Here is a 26,090-nt window from a genome sequence, read left to right on the forward strand (position 1 = left end):
GGCTGGCTGTAGACGCGCTGGTGCTGCCGCCGCTGACGACGATCAACGACGACGATCAACCAGCGAGATAATTTTCAAAAACATAAATATTTTATAAAATGTGGACGTCTCCGCAGTCGTTGCGCCGTAGTTGGTGTTGTTCACCGCGCGAACCGTATGAAACTTCCGCCGAAGATTGTTTCGACGACCCGAATTTTTCGGCGGCGAGAGGGAGGAGAATTTCAATCTCGCCTTCATCGCCGCTGCTCGAGTTATTGTTGTTGTTGTTGTTGTTGTTGTTGTTTTGACTCGTTTTGTCGCTCATGCCAGAGAGGGAGGTGCGTCTTTTTCCACGCGCAAAAAAGGCAAAGAGAGTTTGCGCGAACAACACGAAAGCTGCGCCCACGAGGGTTCCTCCGAAAATGTATCGGTTTTTGTGCGATGACAACGGCATGTATGTCGCTGATGCAAGCGCTTCTCTCGTCGAGGAATTTTCCTTTGAAAGACCCAAGTTTGCCGATGATTCATTCGATGTTTTTCCATCCAAAGATGCGCTCGCGCTCGACGAGGTGCACATTATCTCCTCCGTGAACGTGTGCTCAGATGCCGTGTTCCCCCCGTCGTCTGTCACGTGACCACTTTTTATCGTCACGGTGTATTTACCAGCCAACGCGTTCGACGACGCCGCAGAAGAGATTGGCACGGTCATCATCCAAGCGTTTCGACCGTTGACGTCTTGCGTGAGACATTGAAAATCGTAATGGGATATCAAAATGTTGTCGCTGACCGCGTTGATATCCTCGGAATCGTCCACGGCGATTCCGTCACAATCGGTCGTTCTCGCGACGGAGTACGCCATGTCTGAACTCGATAACAACGGGCACGTTATTGGTTCAGAAAATTCGACGAGAACTTTATTCTCGTAGACTTCTCTGGCAATTGGGCTTGGTGCTTTCGTGTCTGCGATGAGATTCAAATTCTCATCCGTCACCGAGCCTCGCACTTCAGACGTGGCGAAAGAATCGTACCCCGAGCAAAACACCTTCGCTCTGATTTCCCAAGAGCCTTCTTTCAAGCCGTTCAAAAAGTACTGACGATTCAAGTTCCACTTTTGCGAGCATCCAGCTCCGCGAGACGTCGAGCACGAGGCAAGATCGACGTCTTCAATGTCGTATGTAAATATATCGCTCGATTCTGCCAAAAAATCCGAGTCAGGATCAAACGCGGTCCAAACTGTCTTGTCCTTGTTCCACGTTCCCGGTTCCCAAGCGTTGATCCACTCGCCAACGCCCGGTCGACGAAACTGGATTCTCACGTATTCGACGTTAGGATGTACCAAATGATTCGTTCCGGACGTGTTGCCGTCGATTGCATCAGCCGACCACAAGTTCATCGGGTCCGGGTTCGTCACCGTCACGTTGAAGTATTCCGACGACGTCGAGGATACCGTATAGTCCGCGTAGTTGTTCCACGTGGTTTCCGACCAAGTCACCGGAGGACACACGCGCTCCCACGTTATGGTACCGGTACCATCCAAAGCTGCCGTCGAGCTGATGGGATCGCGATAGAGCGAACCGATATTAAATTCGCACTCGCTGACGAGCTCTACACTCAGGTGAGAGTAGGAATGCGAATCCGCGCCTTTCGTCACGCGAAGAGTCATCACCGATTGAACCAGCGCGTCGCTATCGTCCACGGATGGGATATCGTTCAGGGTGTACATGCCGCCAAACGCAGGCAGAGTGTTCCCGTTCACTTTGAAAGTCAAATCGTTCGCGTTCCCGCCGACGTCCCCGGAATACGCGTCGTCGGCGACGACGATTAAACCAAACGCCGCACTCTCTCGGTACGGCGTTTGGTTTTCAATGACGATGTCAAAAAGTGCATCGGAATGCGGCGGAATGTGCGAGGCATCCACACCCGAAGCAGCCATGACGTTTTTTATTGACACTCCATTTTCTCTCCACATGGTGTTTGGCTCTCCCGGACACTTCGTGGCGCCGCCGATGGTTTGGAAGATTGGCGTACCGAACCGATTATCGTAACGAATTTGCACCACAAACTTATCGCCGTGATCTGGGTCGCCGAGCGAGTAACTCGTCTCCATGACGCCGAATTTACTCCACGCGAACAAGCGATCTATATCGAAACCTTCGCCGTTGGAAACGCTATTTCCCGCGCCTATGCTGAACGCGGCAACGCCAGCGCTGGCGCTGGTAGAGTGCGATTTCTCGTCCGAAACACTCAACGCCCAACCCCAGGAGGCGCCGTCGATTTCTTGCGAAATTGAAGTCGAAAATTCGAGCGCGTGTCCACCTCCGGTGAACGTGAGACGGATATTCGACTTGGTACCGCGTGTTCCAAACATTGGAGTACCAAACGGATCGGTATACATCGTCGTCCCGTCGGTTGCAGTAAAGGTTTCTGAATCCGAATCGAACGTGAACCTTCCTTGATGTCCGTAGACAGAAGCGTCCAAGAGCTCAGTCGTACCGTAGGAATAGTAATTAGCGTCATCATCGTCAATTCCGAAGATCGCGCCGTCTTCTGTGGCTGCACTCGTCGCTTCAGCGCTCATACCTCGGCTGAATGTTGTCTTTTCTTCGCTCGCTGACTTGAGTACAGTTGCTTTCGTTCCCGTAAACGTTTCATCGTGCAGTGGATTCGTAGACGAGAGCCAGTCCTCGGATTCTGGTTGCGTTATTTTAACTAAATCAAGAAAATTATTTTTTTCAGTTTTGCGAGAAAAAATGCCATGGTCGCCCGCGAAATCATGGATCATGCCATAACTAGTCAGTTTATCCGGGAGCTCGTCCCAGACCTCCTCTAAAGCATCTCCCCAGGCTTCAGTTTTGAAGTCGTTATTAAACTCGTCCGGATCGATCTGCGTATCTTGCGCAGTGAAAGCTGTACTGAACACGCTTCCAGTAGAGTCCGTCAACGCCAGGTAGGGTGAAGCATTCAATTCAGCCTCCGCCTCTTCGTACGCAACTTTTTTCTCAACCTCAGTCGTCGCGCTCGCGGGATTGAAGTCTGGAGAAGCCCACGCGAGCGTGTTTTCCCAATCCTCGATCGCGGTGCTCAAGCGGTGGATCCAAATCTCTTTGATTGCGTCAGCGGAATACTCTGCTGCAAGTTCGTCATCTACTGTGTCGCTTGCATCACCGAGCGTCTCTTTCAAATCTTCCAACTCGGGTATGATCTTGTCTTCGACCGTAAAGACGTTGACGAAGTAACTCGTCGGTTGTCTCGGAAACCACGTGATTTGCTCGGTAATCGTCAGGCATCCCGTCGTGTTTACTCCGAGCGTGTCCGTGCGCACGTACACGATTTCAAAGCCTCCGCCAAGAATGACGTCTCCCGGGCGTCCCGGTATGCCGGGATCTTGCGAAGATTCCATGTTCCTGTCCAAAGTCATATCGAGACTCCATCCGTCTCCCGCTGACGTCGACACGGAGACGCTCGGTCCGCTCTCTTCATCTCCGCCCTCGAGACCTGCGCTGAATCCTATGGTCGTTTCTCTTGAACTTGCTTTAACTGCTCCTGTTCCTCCTTCTTCCCCATTTCGCGCACCTGCTGCACGAGCACGTGCTTTTAAAGTACTTGCTGCACGAACAGCACCTAAACTCAACAACCGTCTCGTCCCCCCCCCCCCCGTGTTTCCAGTATCAATTTCAATGGCTCCGCCAATAATTGGTCCGAAACCAGAGATCATAGCTTCACTGTTCGTTTTTACATCCATACTCGCACCCCAACCGCCGTTAGTCGACCAACCTTCCCCGACGCTGCCGCTGTACGCCTTGTTGAGCTCGACTACCGTGTTTACCGCGGTTCCCTTTGCGATGGACGCGTACGAGTTACCGCCAGGCGGATCGTGCACGACTGAATAGACGAGACCTCTGATTGGCGCCGTCGCGAAGAACGTCGTCTGGCTGACGTATCTGCTCGCGTACTCCGAACTTTCGCCCCGGACTTTTGAGCGTAAAGTCACGAGTTCGCGGTCGACAGAAGTCGTCGTGGTCGACCAGCCGTCGTCGCGAACGACTTTGAACGCGACGGTGCGTCGGTACGGCCAGACGAGATTTGGTTTAGCATCCTCCGACGTTATTTCGTAATACATCGTAGCCGTCGTTGTACTGGAACTATCAACGTCCGTTGTAGTACTGGAACTCCCCTCTTCCGTTGTAGTACTGGAACTATCAACGTCCGTTGTAGTACTGGAACTCTCCTCTTCCGTTGCAGTACTCTCACCAAATTGAACGTAGCCAGTACCGGTGTCGACGGTGTCGAGGTAACACTCCGAGCCGGCAACTTTCGTCGAATGGCACGGATCTTCGGTGAGCACGTCATTCGTGACTTTGATTGAGACGCTCAAGTCGGCGTTTGAGGATGACGAAAACGTCGAGCAGTACTCGATCGTGTTGGTATCCGTGGAATGAGCCTCAAATATTTCCAACTTGACGTATTTGTTTTCCGAAACACCCAAGGATGATTGATCTAAACCTATGAGATGGTACAATTCCAACGTCGTGGCAGCGCTATTGCTGTCTAATTCGATGCACGTTTCGCCATCGGCAATAGAAGCGAACGTGTTTGATGAAGAAAACCTCGAATCATCACTAATCGTGGGAAGCGCGCACAGCATGCCGTGGAACTGGTACTGCGCGGTCTCGCTCTCGCTCTCGAGGAAACCGAGTGTGCGTACCAACAAGTCGCGATCGCGGAAATACGACAGAATATCCGATCCTGAAGCGGTGCAGGTCGCATCTTGCTTATTGTTGTCAAACGAGCTCGCCACCATATCCTCGAGAGTCGGAGCATCGTCGAGTTGAATGTAATAATCCATCGCCGCGTACGGCCAATACCTCACGTTTGACGTCAAATCACTCGCGTCTTCTCTCGTCCACCCGTTGATATCCGTGTGCGAGACCGTGACAGCCGCGCCGCACCCGTTCGCGGGCGTAATCAACATCTCGTAATTTGAATACGATGTGCCACACGCGCCGGCGTATAAACCAACGTCGACCGTGCGCGCGGTGAAGTCATAAAACACCATGTATTCTCCGCCGACGATTGCATCGAGCTCGACGTACGCGCTCACATCTTCCGTGGTGGAGCTCGACAGACTCAACGTGAGAGCGACTCCGGCCTCGTCGCACTCGTCTTCTAACGAAGTTCCGGCGTAGCAAAGATCGTGCGTGTCATAACTCGCGGCGAATAAAATAGACTCGCCAGGCGTCACGGAGACTTCAAAGTAACCGAGCGAGTCCGCCGTGTACTCCGTGGCTTCCTCGTACTCGCACTCTCCTTTCAACGAGCATATTTTTTTGTACGCGTTGATGGTGGCGTACGGAAGACCGCAGACGACATCTTGCGTTCTGCTTCCAGGAAAGCGAACGATTCCGGAAACAGTCACGACGGTGTTGTCTTTAATTTCATCGCCGGCGTTGCCGAGATGTTTGATGGGATACTTCTTTTCGGATTGTGGAGTATCGTTACCTTGGTCGGTAACTTCAAAAACGTGCACGACGTCGTCGATTTGTTCGGTCGCGCGGACGGTCTGATCAGCCACTGTCGACGGAAAATACGTCGAAAGAAGAGCATCGAATCCGGACGTTTTTGTAGATTCTGCGTCTTCATCGAACACGATTTGTACCGCGTTCGCAGAGGTTCGCGCGACGAGAGGAATGAAAGCAGATGCCGTTTCGGGAGCATCGGTGACACCCAAGGTTACCGGTCCGCCGTCGTCATCCGCAGAACTATCCGGAGAAGCTAAGGAAAAAGAAGAAAACGTCGCCGTCATATTTTCGTACCAAGTTTGCCACAAGGAGTTTGAATTTGGCATGGTGGTGTCCGCGTTCGGAGCGAGCGCGATGGCGAGGTACTCGTCATTACTCGAACTCGATGACTCATCGTTCACATAAAAACCCGTCAAGTATTCAGTTTCTTGAAGCGAATACACCAACCACGGCGTGCCTTCAATTTTACCGGCATCAAACGCCGTTTGGGCAACCATGAACTCAGTCACGTCGAGACTGTCGTCGCCGTCGTCGTCGAATGAATTCCAAACGTCCTCAGGGAGGATAACGAATGCGTCTGAATATTCCATCCTCGTTTGAGCGTACGCGATGAACTCTTCTTTGGATACGTGCGAGCTATCTGTGGAAGAAGACGACGAATCTAGGCACCCCGAGTTTGGCGGTCCATCTAGCAAAGAAGTGCACGTGAATCTCTCTTGGAACGCGGTCGCACCACTGAACATACTGGTGGTTGTTACCGCCGAAGAATCAACATTCCATCCGGAAATATCTTGGTTAAAACTCGAGGCTCCGTAAAACATATCATTCATATTTGTAACGCTCGAAACGTCCCAACTCGAGAGATCAGCGTTGAAGGTATCTTTATCCTTGAACGCTTCCGACATATCAGTCACCCCGGAAACGTCCCAGTACGGCATCATGCCGATGTAATTATCAGTGTAACCACTGAAAGACTTGCCGCTGTACTCTTTACACAAACCGTCGATAGGTGCTTCCTCGAGACACCCTGCGACGTGCGTCGCAAAGTTACTGGTCGTGATTGCATTTGTACTTCCGCTCGAAGCACAACTTCGATACCACTCATAGGATGAATCCCCATAGCCATCATTCCATGATCCTGAAGACGCCCACGTACACACGCCGGTTGATGTATCGTAATTGAAACTGACACATTCGCTGCATTCCGAACACGTCTGAAAGCACTCCGTTGGATCCTTCGATGAAGTAGTCATAGATGTCGCACCATTGCACGTGATTCCAGTGTAATCCGATAATGCCCTTCTCCTATCCACTGCGCTCATGCAGTGGTCGTATTTCGGTGGGATGGATACCAAATATGTGCACGAGTTTGGCGGTCCATCTAGCAAAGAAGTGCACGTGAATCTCTCTTGGAACGCGGTCGCACCACTGAACATACTGGTGGTTGTTACCGCCGAAGAATCAACATTCCATCCGGAAATATCTTGGTTAAAACTCGAGGCTCCGTAAAACATATCATTCATATTTGTAACGCTCGAAACGTCCCAACTCGAGAGATCAGCGTTGAAGGTATCTTTATCCTTGAACGCTTCCGACATATCAGTCACCCCGGAAACGTCCCAGTACGGCATCATGCCGATGTAATTATCAGTGTAACCACTGAAAGACTTGCCGCTGTACTCTTTACACAAACCGTCGATAGGTGCTTCCTCGAGACACCCTGCGACGTGCGTCGCAAAGTTACTGGTCGTGATTGCATTTGTACTTCCGCTCGAAGCACAACTTCGATACCACTCATAGGATGAATCCCCATAGCCATCATTCCATGATCCTGAAGACGCCCACGTACACACGCCGGTTGATGTATCGTAATTGAAACTGACACATTCGCTGCATTCCGAACACGTCTGAAAGCACTCCGTTGGATCCTTCGATGAAGTAGTCATAGATGTCGCACCATTGCACGTGATTCCAGTGTAATCCGATAATGCCCTTCTCCTATCCACTGCGCTCATGCAGTGGTCGTATTTCGCCGTGTTGAAGTATTCGAGCGCAATCAAAACCGCTTCGGGCGATTTTATCGTGACTGAATCGTTACTTCCTTCTTCCATCGGCGTGAACACAGACACGTCTTCTGGGTCAAACACGTCTGTTTTGAAAGCGCGAACCGCGACTTTTGTCTTCTTTTGCGAAACTCCGGTCGCTTCGTGTATCTCAATCTCGAAATTCCCGTCGTCGTCGCTAAAGCCGTAGTACGGACACGCCAACTCTTCACCGGTGACTTCGATTTCGAAAATCGAGACGCTGCTGCCCAAATCGTTCAGAATTGTCACGTGTTGACCTGGAAACGCCGTCACGTACGTACCTACGCACGAGTATGTTTGTTCGTACGCATCAGTACCCGTGCTGGTAAACGACGCGGAAATGCATCTTAGCCCGCGATCTCCGTTATCGTCTGGATCATCAAAGTCGAGAACGCGCACGACCATGGACGACCAATCTATGCACCCCGAGTTTGGCGGTCCATCTAGCAAAGAAGTGCACGTGAATCTCTCTTGGAACGCGGTCGCACCACTGAACATACTGGTGGTTGTTACCGCCGAAGAATCAACATTCCATCCGGAAATATCTTGGTTAAAACTCGAGGCTCCGTAAAACATATCATTCATATTTGTAACGCTCGAAACGTCCCAACTCGAGAGATCAGCGTTGAAGGTATCTTTATCCTTGAACGCTTCCGACATATCAGTCACCCCGGAAACGTCCCAGTACGGCATCATGCCGATGTAATTATCAGTGTAACCACTGAAAGACTTGCCGCTGTACTCTTTACACAAACCGTCGATAGGTGCTTCCTCGAGACACCCTGCGACGTGCGTCGCAAAGTTACTGGTCGTGATTGCATTTGTACTTCCGCTCGAAGCACAACTTCGATACCACTCATAGGATGAATCCCCATAGCCATCATTCCATGATCGTGAAGACGCCCACGTACACACGCCGGTTGATGTGTGGTAATTAAAGCTCACACAAGTGCTGCATTCCGAACACGTCTGAAAGCACTCCGTTGGATCGTTCGATGAAGTAGTCATAGATGTCGCACCATTGCACGTGATTCCAGTGTAAGCCGATAATGCCCTTCTCCTATCCACTGCGCTCATGCAGTGGTCGTATTTCGATGGGATACTTCGTTTAAAAGAAACTGTCACCTTTGAAACTGAAGCAAACACGTCAAGATTTACTTTCAGGTGCTCGCCGTGATCCACAGTCACGGACGTATCTGTTTCCCCATCGGTAGCCTCAAACGCACTCAGCGTCTCGGCGGAATGCGTCACGTACCGGTTTTTTGCCATGTATGAGCTCGCGCTTGAAGTTACTTTACTACCGAGCTCGAGAAGATCAGTAGCAGACGTCGTGCTTGAATCTAGACGCGCGCACACGCGCACGTCGGCGACGGGAACTTCTGTATCTCCAGCGACAACTGTGCCATCCACGGTGCCGTACCAAGGCACGACGTACGTGTAGGCGTCTGAAATGACATCCGAACTTGTCGTCGCGTCGTACTTTGTTCGAACAGCGTATTCCCACGTCACCCCGGGCTCTTTTGCCGCGTCGGCGTCGTAGAAAGAAAGCATGTTGTACGTGTACGAGCATCCACTCATGCCGCTATCGATGAAAAGAACGACGTCGTAGCTCGACGTCGATCCGCTCTCGCGACGGAGAACTTCGTAGCCAATCTCGTCGAGAGCCGTGTCTCTGAACTGGAAGACGACACCGGTCGTCTCAATCGACGTCAATAAATCAATCACCAAGCCGTTGTAAAACAACCCAGTCGCACACGGCGTGTAGGCGCTTTGAACGCCGCCGTATTTCGCAATGACACAAAACGTGCGTCGCGATTGCGGCTTCGCTTCCGCGAGATTCGCCGATCTGACTTCCCTTCCGAGCTCGTAGATAGATTGCACGTGCAGCGCGGTGAGAACACCGGTGTACGCGCGAAAATCATCGTAGACGTAATCCGAATCGTACGGAGAGTTGAAAAGCGTTTTTCCCGCCACGTCGAGTCCTTCTTGCTCCAATTTATGACCATCCCAAGTCGAAGGTCCAACCGTCGCCTTTTGTGCGCCATCAAAATATACGGCGAGATTATTGTACTCGGAAATCATCGCGACGTGGTGCCATTCTTCGCTTTTCTCACTTGAAGTCAAATCGTACGAAACTTCGGACGTTGCTCCACAATCGTCGTCGTAACCCGCTTTAAGTGTATATGAGCTAGTTACAGTAAAGTAAACTTTGCGCGTGCATGATGTGCCAGAAGGAGTGACCTCCGAGTAGTAAATGACGTCGTCTTCACTTCTCAAAGAAGCGAAGTGAATCCACGTCATAATCGCGCTCTCGCCTCCGATTGAGATCGCGCTGTTACCAGAATCGATGGGATTCCACGCGTATCCATTGGAGCTCTCGGATGTTTTCAAACACTGACCACCCGGATCGCATCCGACAGTCTCGTACCCTTCAAAAGTATTGTCGTCGTCAAAGGTAAAGTGACCAACCAATTCGATGGCGTCGTCGCCGGTTCTCATCGAAGGGCGCTTATCTTCAAAAGTCTTAGAAGAGAAGGCCTCGCTCTCGTAATCCTTAAACAAGTAGCCGTCCGAATACACGCACACGGCATCTGAGTATGTCGGTGGATTACCGAAACCAAGTGTGACGGTGAGTTTTTCCGTCGCCTCGTTGCACGAATTCAACTGTGCAGAACCAGAATCCATGTCAGTATACTTATCTGGATACGTGATGGAATCGAAATACACGTCAGCGGAGCTGTACCCGGTCTTGGCTTTTTCGCACTCTAGTGGAAGCATCGCGCTGTTGATGACTTGACTCAGCGTGAACGAATCACTGTTAAATTTAGATTTCACGTACGTCGTGCTGACGTCGTGTTGCAAAAATGCCGTTTCCCATTCGCTCGCATGAAGCGTGCCATCGAGGGGACTCGTGTCGTACTTGCGAAAAGCAGTCTCTAAGATCGTTTCGACGTTGTCGCAGTCGTCGCTATCCGTGACAGCCAGGAATTCTGGAACGGACAGAACGAAAAGATCAGGAAGCGAAATAGTCGACAGCGCAGTCGGTAACGTGTCCGAGCAACCTTGAGCAACCTTAAACGCAGCCGTTCCCTGAACGGTAACGATGCTCATAGAAGCGCCAGGGGCTTCCTTTGTTCCTTTGAACTTCCATTCACACGCGTAATTGACTGTGTAGTCTCCTGCAATCACATTACCACCGCTATCAGTTGTCGTGAGCGCGTATTTGTACGCCGACGCTTTATCGTGATTGTAGAAATTGGGCCAACTCATGCACGTGATGGTACCAGAAATACTCGAAATCGAGCAGTCCGTTCCCTGTGTGTACACAAATACATCGCAATACAAGCCGCCTTCAGCGCGAACATCGTCGGTCGACGGTCCACCCTCGGACAAATCGCATGAAGAAGAACACGCATTTGCGGACACCGAAACGCCGAGCGCGAATTCTTCGTCCGACGACGTCGCGCCGTTGTTGGAAACAGTCACCGCGAGGTTGCTTCTCGAGGTTACAAAAGCTGAACCTGTGAACATGTCGGTTGTCGTCGCAGATGTGCTCACGCTCCAACCCGAAACGTCTTGATTGAAATCTTTAGTATGAGCGAACATCAAGGTCATATCCGTAACTTTCGAGACGTCCCACCCCGAGATGTCTGCATTGAAAGCTTCAGCATCATAAAACAATTTGTTCATGTCCGTGACTTTCGAAACGTCCCACCCCGAGATGTCTGCATTGAAATCTTCAGTATGAGCGAACATCAAGGTCATATCCGTAACTTTCGAGACGTCCCACCCCGAGATGTCTGCATTGAAATCTTCAGCAGCATAAAACAATCTGTTCATGTCCGTGACTTTCGAAACGTCCCACCCCGAGATGTCTGCGTTGAAAGCTTTAGCTGTATAGAACATACTTTTCATATTTTCAACGCTCGAAACGTCCCAATTCGAGAGATCACCGTTGAAGGAAGTATGACCCTGGAACGCATTCGACATATCAGTCACTTGCGAAACGTCCCAGTCGGACATCACGCCGTACCCGGACGAAGCCCCGTAAGTCGTGCACTCTCCAGTATCTGGAGATTCCTGGAGACAGCTTTCAATGGCATTCGAAAAAGTATCATCGGTCAAAGGAACGAGACACTCGCTCGGTTTTGCGTTGTCGGTACACGAGGCAGAGGTATACGTTGCCCGGAAAGCGGTAGCTTCCATAAACATATTCGTAGTCGTTAAACCAGATTTCTCGGTCCAACCGCCGACGAAGTGATTGAAAGCTTCAGTATGAGCGAACATCAAGGTCATATCCGTAACTTTCGAGACGTCCCACCCCGAGATGTCTGCATTGAAATCTTCAGCAGCATAAAACAATCTGTTCATGTCCGTGACTTTCGAAACGTCCCACCCCGAGATGTCTGCGTTGAAAGCTTTAGCTCTATAGAACATACTTTTCATATTTTCAACGCTCGAAACGTCCCAATTCGAGAGATCACCGTTGAAGGAAGTATGATCCTGGAACGCTTCCGACATATCAGTCACCCTGGAAACCTCCCAATCCGGCATCGAGCCGATGCGCCGATCATTGGAACCACTGAAACCACGACCGCCATACTCTTTACACAAGCCGTCCACCGGCGCTTCTGCGAGACATCCGGCGACGTGCGTCGCAAAGTTACTGTCAGTCACTGTATTTTCGATGGGACGATACCACTCATAATCAGAATCATCTCGCGTTAGACCATGCGAGTTATGCTTTAGAAACTGACACTGCTCGTCAGATACCTTGTAAACAAAACTGTCACAACTGCTGCATGAATCGCAAGTATTAAAACAATCGCGCGGGTCGTCCGTATACTGGCGGTTAGCTCCATTGTAGCAATAGACTTTATCGTCGTTATCATCGTGCCTTCTATTATTGTATGCGTAATACCCGGCGCCATCGCACACGCGCGTCAACGCGCCCAACAACACGAAAAAGAACAGAGCAAACAGAAGTGTCGTGCTCCTCCTCGCGCGCTTCTTCGTGGTTTTGGTCATTAAAACGTTCCTCAACGAAGACGACGATGACGTCATCGTCTCCCGGTACAGTCGTGTCTCGGACGCAGATGCAGGCGCTGCTTCTCTCTCTTCTCTATTCGCTGTTTTTTTTTTTTTTCTTGTTCTTGTTTTTCTTGTTGTTGTGTGCCTCTCTTTCGGTCGGAGGGACCTGCGGTGAAAGAAAGTAACTGAGTAAGAAAGTAACGGAGTCAGCGACGATCGTCTGTTCGATCGTTTGAGGAGAGACGAGAGACTGGAGACGAGAGACGAGAGGCGAGAGGGACAGAGAGACAAGAGAGCCTTTCTTCTTCTCGATCACTCTTCTTTCGAGTCATCTCATTCTTCTTCTTCTTCTTCTCCTCCTTGTTCGTCTTCGCCTTCTCGCTTTCCGCCCGCCACACGAGCGTAAGCTCGCCTCGCCCAAAGAGAGAGAGAGAGAGGAGAGAGAGAGGAGAGATACACCAAACAATAAACGCACCTTTTTGAAAGAAGAAGAAGAAGAACTGAAGAAGAACTGAAGAACTGAAGAAAGTTATCGTTTGCTGTTATCTCGCGCGTTTGTGCCCTTGCCTTGTGGAGCAGAGCGGAGGAGTTTTTCTTCTTTTCCTCCACGCGCGAGCACGCTTCCCGCCGTTCGGCAAAACTTCTTCTTCTTTTCAGCCACGCTTCTTCTTCGCTCTGTTGTGCTTCTCTGTTCTTTTTTCTTTTTTTTGTCTTCTCTTCGCCGCCCCGCTCTGTTTTTGTTTTTTTTTCTGCTTTTTTTTTCGTTTGTTTTTGAAAGAAGAAGAAGAAGAAAAATGCATCTCGCGATGAGTTAATATCGTATTATTATTAGTTAAGTAAGAACGTCGTAAAACTCGTTGCGTCGTTTGGGTCGTTTTTTTTTTTCGCGCTCTTTTTTTCTCTTTTCACGCTTTGTCTTCTCCTTTGTTTTCTTCTTCATCTCCTTATGAGCCATCCACCGCTGCGTCTATCGACGACGACGATTACGAGGAAGACAAAGAAGAAGAAGAAGAAGAAGAAGAAGAAGAAGAAGAAGAAGAAGAAGAAGAAGAAGAAGAAGAAGAAGAAGAAGAAGACTTCGCGGTTCGCGACGACGACAACGACGACAGAGAGAGAGAGCCGAGAGAGAGAGAGAGAAAAGATTCTTCTTTTCCCTGTGTCCGCGTCCCTGCGCCTAATTTCTCCATGTGCAAAACGGGTGAGAGAAAAGGATCCGAGCCGAGAGGTTTGGCGCGCGCGACTACTACTGCTGCAAAAAATCGACGATTCAGGCGACGACGATGAAAGGAGCACTCGCGATGAGATCGTACCTGTTGTTTTTCGTAAAGATCGCACCGATGCGCGCGCGGAAGAGGTAAGTGAATTGTTGGTTTTTTTTACCCGATCCGTGCGTCGAAAAGTGACGATTTTCGTCCGCGGCAAAAACAGAACGGATTGATTCTCAGATGCATCGTAAAAGACGCGCTCAAAGACCACCACCGAAAATGCAGCAAAAGCGAAGAACCACCACGTTGCGCGCGGTGGCGCGCGGTGAATACTTTTCCTCGCTCCAAACGAGTCCTCCTGCGCGGCTTACTCCATCATCGCGCTTCGGCGAGTTCAACTTTAAAAACAAAGGGATCGTAAAGACAGCGACCGCGTGTGAGTGCGAAAAGACGCTGAAAATTCGCCAGAAGCAACACAAAAAACGGAATATTATTCTTAAAAGCGCGTTACGCGTCGCTTTACTTGAACTTCTCCCATTTACTACTCTGCGCGAAAGATAAAAAACGAAAACCTATACGCTGAACGCATACCATGGAGAATAGTGCGCAGGAAACGACGAGAATACCTCCGGTTTTTATCGCGAGCGAGGCAAAGAAGGAAGGGTACGAAGAAGAACTCGGACAGCCATTTCTTGAGGAAGATTTGGACACGGATGGAGGGTGCCCGCATCATAAGCATCATCATCACGGGCGACGAGGACACAAAAACCCGTTTAAATTCGCGTTCTTTCTCTTGCTGGGAGTAAACGTCGTCGGAGTTATGAAACACTGTCAAATGATGCGAAGGAAAATGGAGTGGTGTAAAGCGCACCCGAAGAAGTGCGAGAAATGGAAGAAGCACCACGGAATGCACGATGGAGGGAAAATGGAAGAAAAGCGCGGCGGCGAGTTCACGCGCAATCCAATCGTGGACTACTTCTGGCCGCAACCGCCGATGTGGATGCGACACCACGCGCACGACGACGGGGATTGGGAGACGACTGTTAAATTTGAAGGCGAAACGTTTCCTCCGGAAGAATTAGGAAGTGAAAATATTGGGTTGGAACAGTTTCGAGTTCCCGAAAATTGGAAGTGCAAAAAGCACGGAAAGCGGGCGCGGGGGAGAAACGACGACGACCACGATCACGACGACGACGACGACGACCACAAATACAGAGGCGGCAAAAACTAAGTGCGTTGGAACTCTTTGTTTTAATATTATGTATGTATATATTGTTTATCAGAAATAGAAATACACTTGTGCTTTGTTTTATTCGTTGTTGTGTCTATGTGTTGTATGTGTTCTCTCTCTCTCTCTCTCTCTCTCTCTCTCTCTCTCCCGTCTCTCGCGCCTTCTTCTCCATCAACCTTCGGCTTCGATCTCTTGACGTGCTCTTTTCATCTTATTCGCAGCTTCCGTCGTTCGCTTCTTCGTCCCAGGCGTCAAAACGCTCTCAGGTACGCCTTCCGTAGTATCACCGACGAATCTCAACGCTTCGTTGACGTCCACTTTTTGCGTGATGGAAACTTTGTTGACGTGCGAAACGCCAATCAACTGGTTTGCTTTGCGCACAATCTCCGGTCGAAACGTCGTGCAAACAAACTGCGTTCCTTTCTCGGCTCGTTCACTAATCATCGCCGCGACGGACGTTCGGTATTGCGGATCTAACGCGGCGTCGATTTCGTCGAACAAATAGAACGGCAACGGGTCGCACCTTTGAATGGCAAAGATGAGCGCCACGGCGACGACGGTTTTTTGACCGCCGGAGAGTTGCTTCATTTGCATGGTTTCGCCGCCGCCGCCAAAGTGAAGCTTGATTTTCACGCCAGAGTATTTATCCATGAAACCGGCAGCCGCGTTGACTGCAGCGGCAGCTGGAGCGTTCGACTTTTCATCCGCCGTCGCAGTACCATCGACTTCTGGAACGACCGCCTTCTTCCTCTGCATGACCAACTCGCCTTTCCCTCCAGGCACGAGTTGCGAAAAGACCTCTTTAAAGTTCAAACTCGCTTGTTTAAACGTTCTCTCGATCGCTTCGTCTTTCTTACGGTCTAAATGCTCCATCAACTCCAAAATTTTCTTCGACGCCTCCGCGATTTCCGTTCGACGTTCTTTCAATTCGTCTCTCTGTTCGGTGAACTGTTCCCACTGATCGATGGCTTTCTTGTTCACGTGCGACAATTGGCCCAAGCCTTCGTTCGTCTTACCGAGTTCTTTTCGTAACTGCTCTGGCGTGTAGCTGTTGTACTTTTCGAACGCGTCGGCGGGTAAGGACCCGACGTCGCGAATTTTGCGTTGGATGGCGTCGACTTTTGCCGCGTAGTTGGCGCGTTTCGACGCTAAAGCTTCCATCTCGCGTTCATCGCTGCCCAAGTTTCCTCGAACGTCTTCAACTTTCGCTCGTAGGTTTTCTAATCGGATCTTTTGACTATCTGCGTCTGATTTAGCATCGGCGAGCGCTTTCACCGCTTTCTTGTGCTTTTCGTTGATTTCGCTCTCTTCCGCTCTCAACGCTTTCAGTTGCGCGGAGAGTTTTTGAAACTCTCTCGTTTTCGCCTCGACGTCGACTTCAGTCGTTTGGTTCGCCAAACGTCTCAGCGAGCGTTCCAAATTCGATTTTAACGTTTCTTCTAACGATTCGCACGTCGCTTGTAACTCGACTCTTGCCGCGGATAAATTGGAAAGTTCTTCTTTCAGAGAAGCTAACTTGGGATTGAGCTCCTCGAACTCTTTCTTCTCTTGCGCGGTTAATTGCACGTCCAACTTTGTCCCTTTCTCTTTAGCTAAATCTTTCGCGTCCAGCTCCGCCAACTCGATTTCATCCCGCATGGATTTAATCGCGTCCGCGTTTTGTCGAGTGAGTTGTTCCGATCGAGTCGACGTTTCAGAGAAGTGTCTCAACTCTGTCTTTAATCGATCGACGGTTTGCGCCACGTGGAGTCTGTTGGATTCGACTTTTTGCACTTCACCAACCGCCACTGAAACGGTTTGCTCCAACGACGACAACTCCGTTTTCACCTTTCCAGCTTCCTCTTTTAACGCTTCGCGCCTTTCCACGCACGTTTTGACCGCTTTTACGGCTTGCAATCGAGATTTGTTTGCGTCTCGGTGACCTCCGCTCATGACGCCTTTGGAGGAAACGGTATCGCCATCCATGGTCACGCAGTTTAAGTTGGTCGTCTTCGACATTTCCGCCGCGACATCGATGTTTCTGCAAATCAATACTCGAGAAAAGACTTGGCTGAACGCAACGTTGTACTTCTCGTCCCGAGTGATTTTGTTCAACAACGGGAACGCGTTTTTATCCTCCGGATATTTCACGTTTTGCATTTGTAAACGATTCAACGGCAAAAATGTCACGCGCCCACCTTTCTCTTTGTTCAAGTGCTTAATAATTTCGCTTCCGATGTCGTCGTTATCGACGACGATTTGGAATAACTGGTTTCCAGCGGCGGCTTCGACGGCGGAGTTGAAGCGACTATCGCATTCCATCAACTCGATCAAAGGTCCGTGGACGCCCGTAATCCCGCGTTCGTTCACGATTCTTTGCACCGCGGCTAAACCTTTGTGCAAATCTCTTGCCATGCTGTATTCCAACTGCTTCTCGTACTTCTGAACGTCTTCGCCTAACTTGGCCAACTCACTGTCGAAATCGGCGTCTTTGCGTTGCAACGTCTTGCGTTCGTTTTGCACTTTATTCCTCTTCGCGAGTAACTTTTCGTGTTCGTCGTCCAACTTTTGCAACTCTTTCGAGGCGGACTGTAACTGTTTCTCCAATCGGTCCAACTCTTTTTTATCTTTTTCCTTTTCTTGTTCGATATCTTTGATATCATTTTCGCTTCGTTCGATTTCTTTCTTTTTCAACGCGATGGTAGCCTTGGTATTTTTCACTTGCTCGTCGATCCATTCGTCTCTTTGATTTTCCGTTTGAAACTGCGCCGATCGTCCGCGTTTGGCGTGCAACGCGTTCAATTTACGTTCACACTGTAAAACCTCCGATTGCTTGGCATCCTCTTCTTCCTTAGCATTTTCAAACTTTGGTTTCGCTTTGCTCAACTTGTCGCGAATATCCTTCGCTCGTTCCTCCACGGACGTTTTCTGGTCCTCAGCGTCCGCTTTTTGCAACGTGAACCGCTCGATCGATTCCTGTAAATCTTGCACGTCTAATTCTTTCGTCGCTCGTCGTTCGCCGATTTCTTTCCTTTCCACGTCGATCCCCATCGCTTCTCTCGACAATCGTTCAATCTCTCTTTCGGCGTTTTTCGTCACTTTTTCCAACTCTCTCGCTTCAGCTTTCGCGCCAATCGTTTCCTCCTCGGTCATCCTCGCCCGTTCGCTCGCGTGTCGTCTCCTCTCCTCCACGTCGTCCAACTTTTGCCTCGCTTCCGATAGCTCTTTATCGTAAATCGCGTACTCGATGCTCCTCTTCGCCTTGTCCAACTTCACGTACTTCTCCAACTCCTCCTTCTCTTCGTCCAACTCCTCCAAACGACTTTCGATAAAAGTCACGGTTTCTTTCACCGCGTCTTCTCTCGTCTTCGTCTCCTTCATGATTTTCATCGACTCTTCTCTCTTCTCCTCGTACACCGACGTCCCTCCGATTTCCTTCAATAACTCCAACCGCTCTTTATCCGACATCGTCGCCATCTTCGTTATTCTTCCTTGCTGCACGCAATAATACGGATTCGTCCTCGAAAATCCCGCGGATTCTAACAAATTCACAATCTCCGTCTTTGACGCGTGTTTCTTGTCCAAATAATACTCGTCTTTTTTCAAACCAATGTTTCGTCGCAATCGCACCTCGTCTCGTTCCACCGGCATTCTCCGATCTTTGTTGCAAAAAACAATCTCCACGTACGCGCTCATCACCGCGTGCCCGGCGCCTTCGTGTAACAATCTCTGCCGCTCTTCCGCTCTCAACGTGCCAAAAACATCGCTCAATACAAATCGAATCGCGTGGAATAAGTTCGATTTCCCCGACCCGTTCGCGCCGACGATGCAGTTCAAGTTCGCGGTTAAATCCACCGACGTTTGGTCGCGGTAGGTTTTAAATCCTTCCACGATGACCGATTTGATGTGCATTTTTATTTCTTCTTATTATATATATATATATACAAAAAGCGCTCCTCCCCGGTCCGTTCGTCGCGAATGAACCTCTTCCTCTCAAACGTTCACGGGCAAACTCTGTGAATGTTTACGCGCGCGTTATAATAATAAAGATCGCAACGCACTGTTCTATACACAACAAGAGGAGAGTAAAATTGTGAAGATGAATTTTTTGAATTTTTGCAAAATTTTTCAAAAAGGCGGGAAAAGTTTTGACGCCTCGGATGTCTCGTGATGACCATAAAACTGTGAGAAGAGAAAAGCTTTGTTTGTCGCGCGTTGACGCGCGCGTGTTTAGATAATCTATGTAGAACTATTAAAGCGCTTTTAACGGTCTCGACAGAGAGTTCTCTCGTTCTTCCTTTCATTCGAGTTGTTTATGTTTATGTTGTTGTTGTTCAAACTCTTTTTTCCGCGAGCGGTATTATTCGTATTTTTCTTAATACTCTCCAAAGTTCGTATGCCCGGTGTTCTTGGCGTGTTCTCTGGCTTCGTTTTCTCCGACGAGGCCGGTTTGACAGACTAAACACCTGAGCGAAAAATTGGCGACATCGGTGAACAGTCTTTGCTCCTGGTCTTTTTTTGCCAACGCGCGAGCTTTTCGGTCGAATCCGTTTATTTTTGAGATTGGTTCGAGAGAGCAATCGACGACGGTCACGTGCGTGTCCGAGACGTCTTCCAAACCCGGGTAGGCGAAGACTAACGCGTCGTAGTGTAAGCCGTCGTAGATGAGATGGCCTCGTTCGGAGTGTGGGAAACGGTCTTCGCCGTAGACGTCGACTCGGCCGGTTTGGACGTCGTACGCCGCGATTTGTTTTCGTAAGTGCGTGGACAAGACGAACAGTTCGACTTGGCCGCCCCAGGAGTTGGGTTGTAACACCCACTCGGCGTACTCTTTCGGCGATTTCCCTAAGGTGGCTTCGCTAAACGTGTCCGGGTCGCTCAACACGGCGTCGTGAACAACTTTTCGCAACTCTTTCGCTTTCGCTAAACTCCGGAAGAACACGTACCCGATGGCGTTGAATAAGCACGAGTTATCCGCGTCGATGACTTTCCGAACGGCTACAGTTCCGTCGTCGTCAATATCGAGCGCGCTCGTCGTACTCTCGGCGGCTCTCATTCTCCCGTCGTCCAACATCGATGCTTCCACCGCTCTCGCGAGTAACTCTTCTTCTTCAGTCATCATGCCACTCTTGTCGTTATTGTCGTCGTCGTTGTTCGTAGGAGTAGGAGTAGGCTCCTCCTCAAAACCGTTACCGTTATTCCTAAAACCTGTCGCCTCGCCTACTTGTTTTTGCTCTTTCACCTCCTCCTCTTTTTCTTCTTCTTCTTCTTCTGTAAACTTCACCGTGATCGTTTCGCCGTCCGAAATCCCGAGCGTTTTCAACGATTCCTTTCCGTTCGTATTCGCGTTCGAAACATCACAAGAAACCGTCCTTTGCGTTTCGCCGAAGCCGAATCGGATTTCAGCTATTCTGTGTTTGTTATTATTATGAATACTATTATTACTACGAACAATTTCCGAACACAAATCGTTCAAGGTTGGATCGTCCTCCTCGGATTTTGTTGCGACTACTGTGAGATTGGCGACACCGAGCGGTGAGCGGACGCGCAAACGCATTGATGAGAATGATGATTATTTTTTGTGGTGACTTGTCAAGTTGGTTGAAAACGCTTCCAAAAATGCTACATTTTATCCGCTAAAAGAAACCGGACCATTTACCGAACAAACCGCCAGTAGTACTACCATCCATTTGATTGGTCGGGCTGTTTAAGTCGTCGTTGAATTCATCTTCGAGTATTTCGTCGTTTCCGTCGTCGTCCGAAAGGCCTTCGAGCATGGACATGACTAAATCGTCTTGGTCTTGCGCTCCGGGAGGCATCGGCGGCGCCGCGGGGGCGACGGTGTTGTTGTTGTTGTTGTTGTTGTTGTTTGAACTACCGATGAAAGGTTGCGTGGGAACGTCATCGCCGAATTGAAAGCGGCGGGTGGGTGGGTGCGTCGGCGTGTCGATGCTGCTTTGGCGGAGCATGGCGGGGGTGATGAGCATCGCGCCGCCGCCGTTCGTCGCGGTGACGGCGTTTCGTTTCATCGGTTGGTTCAACGGTGGTGGAGATTTCGGTAACGGTGGCGGTAGCGGTTTACTCGCACTGTTGATCGCGCCGTCTCGTTTCTTCGTCGGCGAAAGGGTTGGTGGTAGCCCGGGAGGAACCGGAGGTGGGATCGTAAAACCCGGTCGCGGTTGTTGCGTCCCGTTCGCTTGCGCTCTCGGCGATAAGTGCTCGAATCCAGGAGGGGCATCGCCTATCGCCGTTCGCGGACTCGTTAACGGCGAGTTGGACGCGCTTTTACTCTTCAAAACTTTTTGCGCCGCCTTCTCCGCTCTTTTCGCTTCTTTTGCCAACCGTGCTTTTTCTTCCTTCTCTTCGCGCTCTAAACGCGCCTGTTCGCGTTCTCTTTCAATCGCCGCGTCGAGTAAACGTTTTTCGGACATTCTCAACGCCGCGTGTCGACGCATTTCCTCTTCTTCTTCGCGCTGGCGACGCTCTTCCTCTTCAGCTTCCCATTCGCTTTTGACGCGCGGCGTGCCCGGGTCTGCCGAGGAGGCTGTCGGTGAATTGTTGTTGCTCGACTCGTCCCGAAGAAGCACGGAGGACGATTTGCCGTTGTTATTGTTATTATTATAATTATTCGCTTTCTTCTTCCCGTTGGCTTTTTTCGAAGACTCGCCGTTATTCCCGGCGTGTTGCGTCTCGGCACCATTGTTGCTGTTGTTGTTATTCTTTTCAGAATGTTTCTTCTTATTACTTGCAGTACTATTGCCATTTTTGTTGTTTTTATTGGTGCTACCGCCGAACACTTTCGCGTACGCTTTACTGTCCCTCACGAACACTTTAATCGAACGCACGATTTCCTCGGCGAATAATAAAAGTGTTCCGAGCGCGAACGAAATCGTCGGTTTGAGTAAATCGAATACAAACTTTGCCGGTTCTTTCGCCATCATCCATCCAGCGGTAAATGGCGACATTGCCATGGTGCGCAGACATACTCTCAATTGAGGAGATACGCCGTGGTGGTGATGATGCCCGGATCCGGGTCCGTTCTTTTTATGCACGACGGTTGGACCGGCTCGGTTAGAGGAGACTTTGTTGTACACACGAAAGGCCCCGGCGCAGAGATATAAAACGAGCAACACGTACGCCGTCGTACCAACAATCAACGCGAGTTCAGCCGCGGTTTCTGACGAGGACGGTAAGAAGTTTGCGTTGACAAACTGGTTCAAAATGAACGCAGTTTCGGCTTGCTCGTCGAGCGTCTGCGCAAAACCACCGCCGTTGGCGAAGAACGGGTTTCTGTGATACCCTTGCGAACTCGATTGACGATTGTTCTTATTGGTCGTCGAGTCTTTTCTACCATTTTGGTCTTTATGGAAGTTGTAGGCGGCTTCTAAGCCGCCATTTTCTCGAGCATCGACCAACGCCAGGACTAAATCGTCCGTGCTCGGTAAATTCGAGAGACCTCCAATGGTCAACTTCGATCCGTTTTCAGTAGCTTTGGTTAAATAAGCTCGCACTTGACTAACGTCGCACCGTAAACGCTCTCTTGAGTTTTCTAGCTTTTCGCGTTCTTTGGAGGAGTCGCTGCTACTGGCGAGATCTCTGAGCTTTGCGTATATTTTCTCGCACTTGGCATCTTCGGCGGGATCTTCCGCGTTGCGCTTCACATTTGGAAGCACGGTGCACGCGTCACCGTCGCCAAGTCCCCAACGCCAGGCCGCAGTAGCGTTGAGATTTCTTCTCTCCTCAGGGCTACTGCTCAACGAGGCTGAAACACCAAGTAAAGCTGCAGCGTATAGCATCGTCGCGTCTGGATGCCAATCGTGAGGTAATAACACGCCGTCCACCGCTAACGCTATATCCGTCGGTCGAACTACTTTCCCTGAGCTCGAAGAGGCTAAACCAGCAGCCGCGCCTAGTAGTTTTGCGGCGTTGTCCCACGGATTCACTTCCACCCACGCGATTGCGCACGGTCTTTCCGCCTGAGGAATCTCAATCAACGAATTCGATGTCGTCCCGAATCTCTCCGCGGCTGCTTTGGCCGCCTTCCTAGTGTCCGCGTCGCCGTATTGATCCAAAGGTAAGCGCAAAGCGACTCGCCTTGGCCTCAATTGTCTCGCTTGAATCGTCAACTTCAGTTTTCGAGTGACTTTTGAGCCACTCCCAAACGCGCTTTTCTTGGACACTTTGACGAACCCGGAATCTTTGCTCGTTTCCCAGGGTAAAATTCGCATAATCATCGGCGCCGACCACGACTCTTCTAACGGCGGAACCGTGGCTTCACCGGCTACGACTACGTCTAATTCAGAATCTTCTTGATGCAAAAGAACTACTCGTAACCACAAATCGTGGGTTCGATCCGCTGTCGACGAGTACGCCACGAGTGCAATGCCACCTTGATCGGCGCGACAGCCGTGCACAGTGACTCGATGCGCAGCGCGTAAACTATCTGGCGCGAAAGACACCAACAGAGGACCTAAATCACCCGTCACTGGCGCATCCGTGCACTCTGGCAACTCTTCATCCACGTCGATGGATATTTTGTGGTGCACTATGGCAGTTTCATTCCCGCGTGGCTCATCGAGATTCGTGGCAACGACACTCGTCATGTGATGATTGTTTGCTTTTGCTTTTTTAGAGGTGTAGGACGAGGATTGATACAAATCTTCAATATCCAAGTCCTCGAAAAACGTGTTCTTTTTTCCCGGCGTCATATCTTCAAGGTCGTCGTCTAACCAAAGGTCATCGTCGTCCGCGTCCTTACCTGTGTTCCCATCTAACTTGGCACGATTTTCGCGAAGCCTCGCGTTTCTTGAGCGTCGCGTTTTCCGTTCCGAAATGGTTCCCAACGGGCCGAGCTTCTGAAACGAAAACGAAGGCGCCGTTTTCCTCAATTTCGATGCACCACTTTTACTGTTACCTTGTTGCGCGTCTTTAGCACCTAATGCCTCGCTAAACAAATACGAGGCCATCTCCTGTGAATCCGTCGGCAAAATCCACGCCACCGCGGATTTCTCTCCCGCGTTGGAATGCGCCCCGTTACTCTCGTCCCGTTTCCAATCTTCTGGTTTCATGAATCTTCTTACGGCTCGTAAAGACCACGCCTTCCTTGGCGCGTCGTGTATGACTGCTCTCACGGGAACCGCATCCGGCGCATCCTTCACATCTTTCCACGCTTTAATATCAACTTGAATCTCCAATTTACCCCCGACGCTAAAATACTTCTTCGGCGATTGTTCGAAATCATACGGCGACGCGTTTAGTTCCTCGAAAGCTACTTCCCCATGCACTCTGTGCGTTCTCGGCTTCAAGCTTTGCGCCGATTTCTTCGAAACTTTCTTAATCCTCGTCAAATATTGATACGCGGACGGCGAAAAATCCTCCTTACCTGCCGCTGCTTCGCACTTCACGTCCACCTCCACCGGCGCATCCCACTCGTTCGCTCGTATCCCGTTCAACTCGAGCGTCCACTCGCATCCTCCAAACGAACCCAGCGAGTGCGGACCGCAAAAGTCGCACGACACAGACGACGACGATATTTTCTTCCCAATGGTGGTTTCCTCCTCCTCCCCTTCCTCTTCCTCGTAAAAGTATTCCTCCTTGTTTTCGCGCGCCTTTATCGCTTTCGCTTTCAACCGCTGAAAATCGCTCTGGAAGTTCTCGAAAGTTGCCAAGAACGTCGCCTCGCGGATTCTTTGAGACGACGGGGAGGAGGAGGACGACGACGTAAACGAACTCTCCTCGCTCTTCTTTTTCGAGTTTTCGTCGTCGTTTCCGCCGCTCAATCGCTGCGACGAAAACGCGACCGTCTGAATCGTCGTCGCGGTTGCCATCAAAGTCGTCGTCATCATCGTCAAATTCAGAAGCAGAAACGACGAGAGCGCGAAGAAGAAGAAGACAAAAAGCGATCCCGATGATTTCGATGACAGCGACAAAACTCTTCTCGTCATTTTCGTCGTCGTTTCCTTTCTCGCGCTCTCTCTTACCACTTTCTAACACTTCTTTTCTCTTTCTAATTCAGAAGACGGACGAAAAGGAATCAATTGGAAATGTGTGTCCGCTAAATTCTTTTCCTAAACTCTCTCTTTCCCACGCGCGCAGAAGAGAAGTCTTTTCTTCTTCCTCTGCGGTTTAAATGCGACTCGCGGGTGGTGGTGCGCGCGGGAACGTTTCGCTAAAGAAGAGAGAGAGAGAGAGAGAGAGAGAGAGAGAGAGAGAGAGAGCTCTTCTTCGTCTTCTTTTTCTTATTAAAAAAAAAAGAGCTTCAGAAACGCACGAGAATGAAAGTTGAGAATTTGAGACCCTAAACATAAAACCAACTTTGCACGAGAGCGTGACACGTCATCACTTCCCTGTCCCCTCCACGCGCGCGCGTTGACTGGGGACCGCGCGCGCGAGAGAGGACCTGAAAACCGCGCGGATGAACCCATACACTTCATAAATCGTTCGCAGGAACTCAAAGCGGGAGAATACGCGCTTTTTACAGAGTCTCTCTCTCCGTTTATTTTCTTCGTCGCAAAAAAAGAAAAAACAGAGGGAAAATTGGGGGAGAAAGAAAAAGAAAGAGAAAGAGAAGAGAAAGCGGTAAATTTGTATCTGTATCTAAAAAACGAATTTTTTTTTGCATTTCCTCTTCACTTTCTCGCGCGCGCATTTGCGCGCATTTGCGCGCGCATATAATATCACTTTTTTATTTGCGTGCGCGCGCGCGCACGCGCGCGAGAAAGTCACACGCATTGCTATCATCGATAGACCTCTATCGATGATAGTGGGTGGAAGGGTGGGAGCTCTTTTCTTCATCGTTTGCTTTCTTTTTTATTATATAGATACAAATCGATTTTTGTATCTCTCCTCCCGCATGGCAGATGAATGAATGAAAAGAGCTGGGAAAGAACGGACAAAGGGGGTTCGAGTACGGGGAGTTTTGACTTGCGCGGGCGAGTTTCTCCCTTTTTTGTGTTCTTTTCTTTGTCGTCGTGTTATTGCATATCTTCTTTCTTCTTCATCGAAGAAGAAGTCAACGACGACTTTACATGGAGGAAAGAGCATTTTTTGGGAAAGAATTCCA

General features: G+C 50.0%; 5 protein-coding genes across 5 annotated transcripts; 1 reads left to right on the forward strand and 4 right to left on the reverse strand.

Annotated features, from left to right (window-relative positions):
* Nucleotides 1–91: 91 nt before the first annotated feature.
* On the reverse strand, nucleotides 92–12,646 carry Bathy10g02410 (predicted protein; the record flags this gene model as incomplete). The annotated part of the gene is made up of 1 exon (XM_007510464.1): nucleotides 92–12,646. The coding sequence occupies one exon, from the start codon at nucleotides 12,644–12,646 to the stop codon at nucleotides 92–94; it is 12,555 nt and encodes a 4,184-aa protein (XP_007510526.1).
* Nucleotides 12,647–14,410: 1,764 nt separating this feature from the next.
* On the forward strand, nucleotides 14,411–15,049 carry Bathy10g02420 (unknown protein; the record flags this gene model as incomplete). The annotated part of the gene is made up of 1 exon (XM_007510572.1): nucleotides 14,411–15,049. One exon carries the CDS (start codon nucleotides 14,411–14,413, stop codon nucleotides 15,047–15,049), a length of 639 nt encoding a protein of 212 aa, XP_007510634.1.
* Nucleotides 15,050–15,220: 171 nt separating this feature from the next.
* Nucleotides 15,221–18,940, reverse strand: Bathy10g02430 (chromosome segregation protein sudA; the record flags this gene model as incomplete). The annotated part of the gene is made up of 1 exon (XM_007510403.1): nucleotides 15,221–18,940. The coding sequence occupies one exon, from the start codon at nucleotides 18,938–18,940 to the stop codon at nucleotides 15,221–15,223; it is 3,720 nt and encodes a 1,239-aa protein (XP_007510465.1).
* Nucleotides 18,941–19,403: 463 nt separating this feature from the next.
* Bathy10g02440 (predicted protein) lies at nucleotides 19,404–20,585 on the reverse strand (the record flags this gene model as incomplete). The annotated part of the gene is made up of 1 exon (XM_007510768.1): nucleotides 19,404–20,585. The coding sequence occupies one exon, from the start codon at nucleotides 20,583–20,585 to the stop codon at nucleotides 19,404–19,406; it is 1,182 nt and encodes a 393-aa protein (XP_007510830.1).
* A 79-nt stretch (nucleotides 20,586–20,664) lies between these two features.
* On the reverse strand, nucleotides 20,665–24,972 carry Bathy10g02450 (unknown protein; the record flags this gene model as incomplete). The annotated part of the gene is made up of 1 exon (XM_007510676.1): nucleotides 20,665–24,972. The coding sequence occupies one exon, from the start codon at nucleotides 24,970–24,972 to the stop codon at nucleotides 20,665–20,667; it is 4,308 nt and encodes a 1,435-aa protein (XP_007510738.1).
* Between the last annotated feature and the right edge of the window lie 1,118 nt (nucleotides 24,973–26,090).

Source organism: Bathycoccus prasinos, assembly GCF_002220235.1.
Source record: "Bathycoccus prasinos genomic : Chromosome_10".
Classification (NCBI taxonomy): domain Eukaryota; kingdom Viridiplantae; phylum Chlorophyta; class Mamiellophyceae; order Mamiellales; family Bathycoccaceae; genus Bathycoccus; species Bathycoccus prasinos.